Source organism: Condylura cristata, unplaced genomic scaffold, assembly GCF_000260355.1.
Source record: "Condylura cristata isolate star-nosed mole 26May11 unplaced genomic scaffold, ConCri1.0 scaffold00026, whole genome shotgun sequence".
Lineage (NCBI taxonomy): Eukaryota > Metazoa > Chordata > Mammalia > Eulipotyphla > Talpidae > Condylura > Condylura cristata.
In genome coordinates, this window is record NW_004567127.1 from 14341822 (window position 1) to 14355830 (window position 14009).

The 14009-nt window shown below is 35.1% G+C and overlaps 1 protein-coding gene across 1 annotated transcript in view; it reads left to right on the top strand.

Moving 5' to 3' along the window:
• SASS6 (spindle assembly 6 homolog (C. elegans)) overlaps positions 1–14009 on the top strand; it is a 26417-nt gene continuing 12408 nt past the window's right edge. Inside the window, exons 1-8 of the mRNA XM_004689741.2 lie at positions 1–207; positions 5148–5208; positions 6781–6860; positions 7383–7487; positions 8352–8523; positions 9162–9227; positions 10076–10195; positions 12437–12628. Of these exons, the coding sequence (XP_004689798.1) occupies positions 143–207; positions 5148–5208; positions 6781–6860; positions 7383–7487; positions 8352–8523; positions 9162–9227; positions 10076–10195; positions 12437–12628 (861 nt within the window). The 5' untranslated portion in view covers positions 1–142. The remainder of the gene's footprint in view (positions 208–5147; positions 5209–6780; positions 6861–7382; positions 7488–8351; positions 8524–9161; positions 9228–10075; positions 10196–12436; positions 12629–14009) is intronic.

A 14009-nucleotide genomic window follows, 5' to 3' on the forward strand; every position in this document is an offset into this window, starting at 1 on the left:
CCCTCCGTTTCTTTCCCCGCCTCCTCCGCGGAAACCGAGCGCGAAACTTAAACTTTAGCAAAGACCCGGACGCCTTTCACCCGTGTACCGTGGGCCAGGCTTGCTGGACTGTTCGGCACGCTAGCCGGGGCAGCCTTCCAACATGAGCCAGGTTCTGTTTCAACAGATAGTCCCGTTGCAGGTGAAATGCAAAGACTGCGAGGAGAGGTGAGGTTCGCGTTCCCCAGTGCCGGCGGATGGCCGTTGGGGTCGGGCCAAGAGGGAAAGATGGCGGCCCTGGCCAGTGGGCACAGACCGGCGACTAGGTGTCCCTCCGGCCTCCCGGAGACGCGGAGAGAGACCTCGTTGAGACTTAATAATTCTTGCCTAGCCGGCAGTTGTTTGAGGGCGCGGAAGGAGGGTATGAGTGTCAACAATCTTGGCTTTTTAGGGATGGAGATTATGTAGCCCTACTCTCCCCTTTTGACAGGTAACAACTCTGGCCAGACAGATAAATCATTTTTGTGACGGCTCGTATTGAAATCGGGGTATTAGAACTTAGGCCCTGGCTCCTAACCTTTTCCCACATTCTCTTGAACTATATTGGAAGTAAATTTAAACTTCAACTTTAAAGAAGTTATTTCTACAGTTTAGTGCCTCGTCTTCATATTAGTCACAAAAAAACTATGTTTAATCAAGTACACACCGTAGGGAAAAAGTAGAAACTTCATTCATTCACTTATTAATTGAACTGATACTGCCTACTTACAAAAACACTTTGCAGGACACTGGGGATACGGTGATCACGAAAAACAGTCTTTGTCTTCGTGGAGTCTGCCGCCGAGGGGAGGAAATTACAGGCAGTTTCACCGACGAATGCAAAATTTTAAGTTTGATTAGGGAGGTGATGCTAACGAGCTCGTTGAGATGATTGATTAGAAGTGAAGAGATTTACAATTTTGCCTCTGTTCCACCTTTTAACTTCTCTGAATCTTGTTTCCTCATTTGTAAAACAAATGTAACATGCCTGATTGGTTGACGCCTACCCACATTGTTACTCCAAGGATCAAGTGTAAAAATGTAGGTGGAAAGTAACATATAAAAAATAAAGACATTGATTTATTGAGTTGCCAGTCATGTGAAACTAGTGTTTAGTGCAGCCGCATATGGAAGGCTATAGGGATATTTCGTGGTCATGCTTTTGTCCATTATGGGAACCACCTGTGGTTATTAGCGATTTGAAATGATGCTCATTCCAGTGGATGTGCTGCAAGGACAAAGTGCACATTGGGTTTTGAAGAGTTGTTAAAAGATAGATTTGTAAGCTATCTTTGTAATTTTTATATTGATTGTATTTAAGGGTGGTAGTGTCTTGGACATCTTGGGCTAAATAAATATTGTGATTTGGCATCTGGAAATTTTCAAGTTGTGTGCATGGATTTTATTTGTGGCCTCTTGTATTTTTGTTGAACAGTACTGTTCTAGAATGATTATGGAAAAGGGGGTGGGTGTCATTTTTGAATCCAATATTGAAACTCTTAGCTCTTCTCCATTTTATTATATTGTCATCAGTTACCTCCTTAAACTACAATTTTTTTTTAAAAGATTTATTTATTCATACAGAACTGGGGTACAGGCCAGAGATGCAGAGGGTGAGAGGATTCACCAGAGACAGAGTGGGGAGCAGAACAGGAAGATTGACAAGTACACTGCTGAGGGGAGCAGCGGGCGGGTCAGGAGAGGTCTGCCTCACCATGTGGATCTCCTCGGGGCAGGGAGGAATCGAACTCATATGGAAGTGGCTTAAGCTTCTTAGTGCTGTGTTTTAATCCGCTGAGCCACCAGGGAGGGCTCTTAAACTACAATTTTATTCTTCTTACTCCTGTTTCATATGTTACTGTCACCTAGGAAAGAGAGCCCATGCCCAGATGGTCCATTTCCTGTATTTGTAAATAAAGTTTTATTGGAACATAGCCATTCTTTTATTGAAGGATTACTTATAACCACTTTGGAACTACAGGGCAGAATAAATAATTGCAACAAATACCTTAAGGGCTGCAAAAAACCTAAAATATTTATTATCTGTCCCTGTGTAGTAAAAGTTTGTTGACCTCTGACTTATAGAAAAAAACAATCCAAATTCTTTAAGTAAGTACTTAAGGCCAGTGTAGCTCAACAAGTATTTGCCAGTACTTAGGAGGCAGTATCCTCAGTTCTAAGAATATAAAGCTCCCACCCTTGTAACACCCTCCTTCCCCCACATAAAAGAATATTGCCATTTTGTCCTTCAAGGAGCTCACACTTTAATAGGGGAAGCAAACACTTTTCCTTGGAAAGGCAGCAGCACACAGGTTAAGAGTTCAGGCTCTTGAGACAGAATAGCTAGGTTATATCCCAGTTCAGCCAGTTATTGACTGTTTGATTTTATACATTTTTTTTTAAACTTCTCTGTGCCTTATTTTTATTTATTTATTTATGTTTAAAGGTTTGTTTATGCATACAAGAACTGGGGTACAGGTCAGAGGTGCTGGGGTTAGGGGTTGAGAGGATTCATCAGAGACAGAGTGAGGAGCAGAACAGGAAGATCTCCTGAAACACACTGCTGAGGGAGCAGCAGGCAAGTCAGGAGAGGTCTGCTGTACCATGTGGGTCACCTCCCTGACCAGGGATTGAACTTGTGCTGAAGCAGCTGTAGCTAGCTTCTTGTGCTTTTGTTCTGGTCTGTAACTCTTTGGGCCACCAAGGAGGGCCCCATGTACCTCATCTTTAAATTGATGATAATAAAATTACCTTGCTCCTGGAGTTATTATGAGCATGAGTTAATATATATAGAAATGCCACAAGCAATACCAGGAGCATCATGATCACTCACTAAACTTTAGCTGTTAGTAAAGTGTGATTATTTCATGAGGTAGTATAAGTACACTAATATCATCGAAAAGGAAATTCAGATTTTTACTCTATCTGAAGAAAAAATGATGCACAATTTTGAAGTTTGTGGCTTGACACCAACCTCCTGCTTTTCATTGATTTCCTAGGCTGCTTATCCCAATTTACTTGTTATTTTCTGAGTGGACCTGCAGTGTGTGCTTAAATAAATCTTAACTTTTTAAGCCTCCAGTTCTTCCTTCTATGGCCAAGATAATATTTAGAGAAGCTTCTTGTTGAATATGATACACGTGAAGTCCCATGTATGTCCTCACTAAGTACTTCCCTCCCCCTGTTGTAGTGCTAAAATACAATCAGAAGAAATCTGAGTTAAAGTCACTTAATCTGACTTTGATTTGAGGACATGGATCATGTTTATTTCTGTTTGTATCCCTAGCACCCAGCACAGTACCTGGCTTAGGCTACCTTTTATTTGTTTGCCTTGAGAGTTTCAGATCACCGCTACAGGTGGCAGAGGTGGCTAGAATCCAGTTCTGCCAGTGCCCAATCTAACTGATAGGATGTATTAATAGATTTATATACTGTTCTTAGTATGGCATTTATTTTGAGAAATAGTACTTTTTAATTGAATTTTTGTTTGTCTAATGGTATTCCTGTGACATTAAGCATTACAACATAAAAAATGTATTTCAGATACCATATACTCCGAAGACTGTTACCTTTCTATAGGATATTTTTACACAGGATTTTGAAGTAAACATGAGGAGTATTTTTTTTTTTTCAGTGAACATCTAATGGATACGGACATACAGAATATATGCATCGATATTAGTGATATGATTGGAAATTTATGTCAATGTTATTGCCAGTAGTATATAAAGAACTTATTAAAGAGATGCTTCTTGAATATTTTTCTACAAATTTATCAAGTATGATAGGACTTTTAAAACTAGAAATCACTAATCAAAGTTAGTTATTGACTTCATTGTCACGCCATTTTGGCAATAATCTACTTGAAAACTTCCGAAGATAAAACCAAACATAAAGAGATTATTGAAAAGAGAAAGGTCCTCACAAGCCTAATTTAGTCCTCTTGTATTACAAGTGGAAAGTTATGTCCTCTAAACATGCTTAATTGAAGTGAAGTTGGAGTAGAGCTCTAATCTATCTCATATATATTGCTTTACATATTAGAAAAATAGAAACAAAACATTCTCATTTTAAAGATAATTCTTCTCTTTGTGTTATTCATCAGTACTGCTTATCTCTCTTCAGACAACTGGTCCAGGTTATGGTATTATATAATTTTAGATTAATATAAAATTGTAAGTCAGAATTAAAAGTCTAGTTAGTTTAGCTATGTTCAATAACTACTGAGTTTTCCATCAACATTTCTTACTGTCTTGACACTTTTAATTCTATTGATTGTAGAGTGTAGGAAAGGTTTAAAACACATTTTCAAAGGAATAACTTAAAAATCGAACAAATTCTATTTCCCTGCACATCAGGGAAAGAACTTTATTTATTACCTAATAAAATCATCTGAGGACCACTTGTGCAGAGATTAAAAAAACACAACTCATTTTGCCTTTATTCCTGAATTATTTAAACATTTTTGCCCAGTTTATTGATAGTGTTTATGAGCTTTGCTTATATGCCTCTGTCTGATATCTGGATTCTCTAAGATGCAGTATAGAATGTGGAAAGTCATGGTCCCCTTTTAGGATTTAGAGGTACATAAAATAGATGACAAACTTGCTGACCTTATTTCTGTGGGTATCTTTTATAAAGAGTATATTGAACAGATGAAGTTAATGGATATGGAAAAAAATGTTGTCTATGCATAAGGATAGGGAATATTATTTCCTGGATTCTAATCATTCACATCAAAATGATCACTTGAAATGGTAACTTTTAATATGGAAAGTTGTTACTTAGATGGATGGTTTGTCTTTAAGTAGATGCTATTTTAGAATCAGGGCAGCAAGCTGTATACCAAGCTAGTACTAGGCATTCTACATATATATCATATAATCCTTACAACAAACCTATTTTACAGGAAAGGAAAATTTAGGTTAAAATCCCTGTGTACTTACTAGTGAAAAAATAAGATCTTAAACAGCAGTCCAGTGTGCTCTCTAGCTATTTGATCATAAGTTTTTGGTGATTCCTATGGAAGCTCTTGTGGATTAAGACAGGAAACTTTAGTTAATGCAGACGACAGTGATAACTCTTTTCATGGCAACATTTCTGATAGTTGGGCATATCTTTTTATACAGGAGAGTAAGTGTTAGAGTGAGCATTGAACTACAATCAGTTTCAAGTCCAGTTCACAGAAAGGTTGGTATTTATTTCTTTTTTGACCTTTGGTAATTTCTGTTTGTTGAGCATAACTTTTTAAGAATGTGAGATCTTTTATTACACCCATCTTGCTTTTCCATTTTGAGCTGTTTTGTAACTTTCAAAACTGGAATGGATGACTCTACTGTTTTCCACTATATATTTCTAAACTATATAGGATGAATTAGGGATTGGGAAAACAGTTTCTTTAGGTTTATCCAAAGCCTTTATAATTGTTAAAATATATATTCCCACCTTACAGAATTGACTTTTTATGGTGGAAATCTGAGAAAAGAATGGGTTGAATGGAATGGGTTGCATGGAATGTTCTTGAATCTTTCTACTTTGCCTTCTGAAAAGAGACACTTAGAACATTTGCTCTGTATGATTTTCTAAGTATGGATTATTAACAGATGAGAATACAAAATAGAGGGATAAGAACTATAGCATCTATTTTTTCTGTGATAGCTTTTCATAAACATATTTAAGGAACTGTTAGTAGCAGCTTCAGGTTTTTTTGGTTTTTAGCATTTTGGGTGGATTTCAAGAAATATTTAAACAGAAGATGCTTTAAAAGCAGGGCATTCCAAAACACAGCAAATACCTAGATTGCTCATTTTCCATACTTTGTACCTGTTATTCCTTATATACTATACTTTCTACCTGTTAATTCCTTACACCTGCTGTAGAGTTTACAGTGCTAATCACTAATGATATAAATTTTTCTAGGATCCTAGCAGTTCCTTAGTAGCCACAAATAAATTTTATTTCAAAGTGCAAAATATATTCTTCATTAGTTCTCTTTTCATAGAGCTGTACCTGTTTTCTTCTACCTTCTATGGTTCTCTGAAGCACACCATTTCTGTGCGCTTTTCTGTTTGCTTTACCTTCCGTGATGATTTGCCACATTTTAAATTGTCTGGGAAAGTGGTCTTTATGAAAAGTACCTACTTTATTTGAAACTGAAAACAGATGGGGTTCCACTCAGAGGCCACTTGGAATAGGAGAGTATAGGCCCTTGCTACTCCTTGGCAACGTGTCACCTGATACCCTGTTCGCTGCCTGCCAGACAAATGTTTCTTTTCCAGGGTGGGTGGTTGATTGTTGTTATCTGTCAGCATATTTGCCACTTTTAAAATGCCAGCCAGTTACTTGAAGGAAACTGAAAATATGATTGAACTGGCCAGTGGTGAAGAATATTTTTGCCCCTGTACTCTAGTGCAGTGAAAGCTAGGTGTACATTTTTCTTAAGCTGCTGATAGGGTGATTATTCCTAAACTTTCAACTTTTGAAATTGAATTGATGTTTATAGATTTCTCTCCTGCCCACCCTACTCCCTTCCCCTCACCCCTCCCAACCCCCGCATTGTGGCTTTCAAAGAGCAGAATATCTATCCTGATTTAAGATTCTAAGTTTCTAAGACAAATGGAAACCCAGTGACATCAAAAAACAAAGCCATCTAAAGGGTGATGGTGATTCATTGATGTTGTTGAAAAATTTCACTTACAGAAAGGAAGAAACTACTCTAAAAGCCAGATGTATTGAAAACATTTAAAAATGTCTATCTTTTAGGATCTAACTATTCGTCTGACTGATGATACTGACCCATTTTTTCTGTATAACCTTGTTATATCTGAGGAAGACTTTCAGAGGTAACTAAATTTATTTTTTGCTATTATCCTTAATCCAGGGATAAATAAGTTCTAGAGTTTCTGAATATACTGGTACTGTTCTCTTTGACACACTTTACCTATGACACCAGAGACAGAGTAGGGAGCAGAACAAGCAGCTCTACAGAAGTACACTGCTGAAGGGAGCAGCAGGCAAGACAGGAGAGGTCTGCTGCACAATGTGGGTCACCCCCCCCCCAGCTTCACAGTGCTGTTTTAACCCTTTCTGCCACCTGGAAGGGCCTACTCAGGATGTTTTTAAAATAAACATTTATGGATTACCAGATTTCTGTTAAGACAAGTTAGAAATCTGGAGCTTTCACTGAATATGTTGACTTTTCCACCCCTACCATTGAATAAGTACTATAGAAATCAAAGTTCTTTACTTAGCTCTTGATTATAGTGGGTATTCAGTAAATTAAAATTAAGACTCTTTCAGGGATTATTATTTATTGAAGATAGTAACTACATTAAAAATTTTTTTTCTTGTCTTCTTGTCTGTAGTTTGAAATTCCAGCAAGGTCTTCTTGTAGACTTCTTAGCTTTCCCACAAAAATTTATAGATCTCCTTCAGCAGTGTACTCAAGAACAAGCCAAAGAAATTCCAAGGTAAGTCTCATAAAAGCAGTAAATCTTTAAACCTTTCTCAAGCAAACTCTTTGAAAGACAAGTTGATGGGAATATATCTTCTATAAGTACCACTGTATACTTTAAGTATTGGAGTTAGGGCTCTGTTAAATCTCAAGTTTAAGGACTCATGATTAAAATAAAATATTACACCTTAATTTTTATGTCTTCACAAAGCCTTTTGACAAAGTTATTTGAAAACAGCATCATTATGTTCTTATAACTAACTTGTTAAAACAGAAGAAAATTGTGTGGATCTGTATGTATTCATTTTCATGTGAAGCTAATACCTGGTCCTGTCATTGTAAAAGTCATCAACCTTTTATCTGTTGTATCAATTGATGATTGTTGTTTAAATCAATGCTTTCACTTGGAATTAAAAAATTGTGCATTTTTTTATCGATTCTTTTTTAGATATAATTCTTCAATAGAGAAGAGCTTTCTCTTATCAATTAGGGCTGTCTTATTACCATGAAAATTCATACAGAAAAGTGCTAACTTTTTTAATGCCAACTTTTAAATTATGTATTTTTAGAATGAGGAGTTGTTAATCCAGTTACTTTCATGGCTTCAAGTCAGTTTTGGGTTGTTTTTGCTTTTAGATTTGTTTGCAAACTTCTCACATAGCTCATGGAGAAGTCAGTTCTTCTACTTTTTTCTTGCCCAATTTATCCATTTTGTCATATGCATCAGTTTATCTTGTTTTCCCCTAAAGGATCTTTTCATAATGACCTCTAATTTGCCAACATAGCACCTTTTTTGATCCTTCTAAGTAGAGGAGTTCAATGTTCAATGGGAGAATTTTACTGATAACTGCATTAAAATGTGATACTTTTCTTTTCAAAGATTTTTGCTACAGTTAGTCTCTCCAGCAGCGATTTTGGATAACTCACCGGCTTTTTTAAATGTGGTAGAGACAAATCCTTTTAAGCATCTTACACACCTCTCACTAAAACTTTTACCTGGAAATGATGTGGAAATAAAGAAATTTCTAGCAGGTTGTTTAAAATGTAGCAAGGTAAGATTTAAAATTTATTTATTGTTAAATATTAAGAGTTTTTTGGCTTCTGAGTAAAGCTTTAATAAATACATTCATAAGTTTAATTATTTACATTAAATGATTTTTATACTTAAGGTACAGTGAGGATAAAACTAGACTAGGAATTGAGAAACTTAAGTCTATGTGCTTTTACTGTTTGTCTGTGACCTTGGCCAGGTCTCCTAACCTCTTGGAGTCATGCTTTAATTAGTTGCTAGAAATGAGTGAAAATAAATATCTACACTATTTTCCCTCTCTGAAGTGAGATAAAATATGTGCAAATGTGTTGAAAATGGCAAATGCTGTCCAACTGTAAAAGGCATGTAACACAAGAAACAACATTGGGATGTCATTGCCATGTAAGAGTTCTCAGAATCTTTTTAGTTAAACATATAAGTGCATTTAGATCAGTGTATCTCAAAATTTAACGGTATACAAATCTCTTAGGAATATTGTTTGTGCATATTTTATTCAAAAGACCTGAGGTAGAACCTGAAATTCTACATTTTCTAACAACTTCCAGGGTGATACTAATGTCATACTTTGCTACACTTTGAGTAGCGTAGTTACAGATGTTTAAATTATAAACAGCACGATTTTATTATTTTTATAACTAGGAAGAAAAATTATCATTGACGCAATCTCTAGACGATGTTACTAGGCAACTGAATTTCACACAAAAGGTAATTCATATTTCATTGAATGTCTTTGTAAATCATCCAAACATTGGCTCTGAATCACTTCTTAAATCAAATTCAAGCTTTTATGTTTTTATTTTTCCAAGCATTCTGCCATTGGATTCCTTTTTCCTTGCTCGACCAGATAACTACTTTAATCTCTGCCTCTCGCCTAGGTATTTTATTCCATCCAAAGAATTCATTATCCAGCGTATGACATGTTCCTGCCAATTCTTTATTAATAAGATTAAGATACAGTATCTGTTACAAGTTAGTTCTCTCTTCCCCTTTTATTCACCTTCTTTCTCTTGTTTAAAATGGCTTTTCATCTTTTTAAAAACTATCCCTTCCTTGAGTTATATTTAGAATTAATTCCTCTCTTAGGCTTAATCATCATTTCAGTTACAGCCACTTGCCCTTACTCCCTGAAATTAAGGCTCAGAGTATCTGATTTATTGCATTTCTCCAAGAAGTAAATACACAGACATTACTTGCTACATTTTTGGAACATGCATTACTGGATTTTATGTGTGTAATTGAAATACATCATAACTGACTTAAACAAGCCTGCATTGCCTTCTTTCTTAATGTCCAAGTTGCTAAAAAACCAGATTTAGATAGAAGGTTAAATAAGATAATTAAGCTTGACCTATGAGCGGTAAAAGTTACTTTTGTTTTAATCTTGATCTCAAGTACAAAAAAAAATTTATAGGAAACACTTTGACTGTATCTAAATCAAAGAAACTTTTTGTTTTCTTTAATGTCGTCGTAAATATTGCTATGTCTAATGTTATATGTTAATCTAACTACATATTCAGGAGACTTTTAATATTTTGTATTGAATTCTAATACAGACGTTATCAGAAAAAATCCAAGAATTAGATAAGTTACGAAATGAATGGGCATCACACACAGCAGCATTGTCAAATAAGCATTCTCAGGAACTGACAAATGAGAAGGAAAAAGCTTTGCAGGTATGAACATTAGAAGAAACTGGAAAACTATTTTGCTATAGCATTCAGGTATTTTATTAGTTGTAAAAGTAATATATATTAGGCTGTTGGAAAAGTCATGATGCATTTTTGCTTGAAGGATAGGAAAAATTGGGGCTCTCCCTGGTGGCGTCATGGGTTAAAGAACAGCACTGCAAGCTGGCCCCAGCCATTTCAGCATCTCCCTGGATCTCCGGCCAGGGAGGTGAGCCACCTGGCACAGCAGACCTCTCTTGTCCCTCCTGCTGCTCCCCACAGCAGTGTACTTCGTTGATCTGTCTGTTCTGCTCCCCACCTTGTCTCTGGTGAATCCTCTCACCGTCCCTGTACCTCTGCCTATACTCCAGTTCTGTATGCATAAATAAATAAATCTTTGGAAAAATACATCATGACTTTTCTGACAACCCGCTATTTGCTTTGAAATTTTCAAATGTTGTACAAGTGTATGAAACTAAACTCTTCTTTAAAGATAACCTTTTTTTCTATATGTGGATTTTTCTCTATGTAAAAATATATTTTTTATAGTATTTGTAATTATAAATTTGAGATGTGCATTATACATAATTACAGTATATGCTTATTTGTAGTGGGTTTTATTTTTATGTTATTGAGATCTTATATTTCTACTGTATATGTTGATTATAATTTTTCCCCTAACATGACATCAGCGATAACATTCTCTTGTCAGTTCAGATATTTCTTTTTAATGATGGCATAGTGTTCATTAATTGGATATAAATTATTTAACTACTTAACTGTGGACATTTAAATGCTTCAAAATTTTGGTTAATGCAGACAGTACGGGATTGAACATTCTCTGTTCCTAGAAGTAAGATTGCAACATATCTTTATAAAATATTGATGGATATTGTAAATTTGTCACCCAAAGAGATTGTATGAAATGGAATTTCCAAAATAGTATATTGTTACTCACCTTTTATATTCCTACTTTTTTTAAAAGAAGATTTATTTATGCATACAAGAACTGGATACTGGCCAGAGCAGGTGGGGGGATGGAGGAGTGGGTAAGGACACATCAGAGACAGAGTGGGGAACAGGACAGGTGGACTGACTGAAATACAGTGCTGAGGGGAGCAGCAGGTTGGACAGGAGAGGTCTGTTGCACCATGTGGGTCAGCTCCCTGGCTGGGGATCGAGCTAGTGCTTTAGTGGCTGCGGACAGTCTCATAGTGCTGCACTTCAAAGAGTTGCACTGCATGATAGGCCCTTGTTACTAACCTTATAATATTCACAACCTGTGAGGTATTAAAGTAGAATTGGTTTTAATTTATTCCTTAGCTTTCTAGTGAAAATAAGCACTTGTTACTATGACTGACTGGCTATTTTTATTTCTAATTTTTTATTTGAATTATTATTTTTTAAAATAATATAATAGTTTATTTTTACATCATTTTGTGCCTTTTTCCATCTCATTTGTAAACCACCAATTCACCCATGTATTTGAATTATTTTTAGTATCTTTTGCTTGCTTTTTCTGAGTGACTATCATTTTCAGCTGCTCTGAATTAACTTTCTTTGCTTTATATATATATATATATATATATATATATATATTATATATATATATATATATAAAACCTTCTTTCAAATTAAAATTCAGAAATTATACCATCTTTTTAGGTTGTCTTGTGTGTCTTGCCAGGCCACAACATACATCTTACAGAAGATTATCACTCTTCAGGCTTCTGTCATCATTGATTAATTTGCTTGTTCTGGAACTCCATATAAATAGAAACTTACAGTATTATTTGTATATTTCAAATGTTTGGTTTTTTTTTCTTTATAAAACATGGATTGTAAAAAACTGAAGCTATTTTGGTGTTTTAAACAAATACTGAAAGTTCTCTTATGTATCCACTTTTTTTTTTGCTATAACATATAGCAAAATATATAATTATCATATATATAACAATATATGAATCTATATATATTATTTTATATTATTTAACTTAATCTTATATTATTCTTGATGATAGAGACTATTCTAAACATAAGTAAGTCAAGAAGTAGATTGTGAACAATATCATAGTTGTAAATTTCACTTTATTGATCTTACTTTTCCTTTCATAATTGACGTGACCTTTGTCAAAACAGGAATATCTAATGATTTTAAGGATAAGTAATCACGATTATTTTTTTCATCATTTTCCCATATTTTGACTTTTTTCTCTTAATTTTCATACTAAATGTTTACGATAATAGGCACAGGTTCAGTACCAACAACAGCATGAACAACAGAAAAAAGATTTAGAAACACTCCATCAACGAAATATCCAGCAGCTACAAAACAGATTGTCTGAGTTAGAAACTGCCAATAAAGACCTAACCGAAAGGAAATACAAAGGAGACTCCACCGTCAGAGAACTGAAAGCAAAACTGACTGGAATTGAAGAGGTATTGAATATTGCGTATGAATCACGAAAGAACATTTTGATTTTATTACTTCATTTGTGTAGGTGGTGTTCCTTTGCCAAATAATAGTTGTCTTCAGTTGTTCCTCCTCTCTTCATCTTTCACACCAGTTAGTAAAACATTTCATTTTTAATAGAACATTGTGTAGTCCAAATATTTCATAATAATGCTGTATGAGTTCTTACTCTTGAAACTGTTCCATGTATAACGAGTATCTCATTTATGTTGCTTTTTTCCATTATTCTGATTGTGTTCTTCTAATTATGTTAATTTCTTCTAATTTATTAAATTATGCCTTTTAGGCACTAGGGCCCTAGAAATAATGATTACTACTATTTATTGAATGTTATATGCCAAGCAATCTGCCAAACAATTTACATTAGGGTTTTTGTGAAGATGAAATGAAATAGTTTGTAAAGCATTTTTATCTCTTCTGTTAGACAAATGAAGTAACTTAGATTTAGGGAAGTTAATTCCCAAGACCACAAAGAGGAACAGTTAAATCTGTCTGATACCAAGTGTTTACTTCTAAAACCATTATGGTGTAATTGTAAACTTATTCTGTTTTGTTAAAAACGAAAATTATCTAGTAGTACTTACCGTACATTCAGTTTTTGTACACTGGCATCATTTGGATTAGTATTAGCTGATTGGTAAGTAATATAGTCTTGATTTTTAAAAGTTTAATTTTAATTAACAATTATTGTTGTCTTGATTTTGCTTTAAGAATGAGCCAAAAGGGAATCCAGAAATATTAATATATATGTTGAATTGGAAAGGTATTTGCAGTATATATGAATAAAGTAGATTATAAAAAGTACAGTGTAGGCTCTTTAAAAAAATACATCGGGCCCTCCCTGGTGGGTTGGGGGCCAGCACAGCAAGCTAGCCACAGCCACTTGAGATTGGAGGTGATCCACATGGGTGGCAGAGTTCTCTTGTCTCGCCTGATGCTCCCCTCATGAATATGTTTCAGTCAGTCCACTCCCGACTCAGTTCAGTCATTTTGCTCCCTACCCTGTCTCTGGTGAATCCTCTCACTGCCCTTGTATCTCTGGCTGTACTCCAGTTCTGTATGAATAAGTAAATAAATTTAAAAAAATTAAAAATAAAAAAAATAAATCTTTACTTAAACAATAGAGGGGAAAAAAGTGTTAACTCTAGAGCATGATTCTTATCCTTGGCTACCCTTAGAACCAGTTGAAGAGCTTTCAGATGTCTGACAGTACAGGCCATATGCCACACTAAATCAGGATTTGGGGGGATAGTAGTAGGCATCCGTACTTGTGTAACTTCCCAGGTGATTTCAGTATGCACGCTAGCTGAGAAACTGCGTAGATGATAGGACTTTAACTTACTTTTA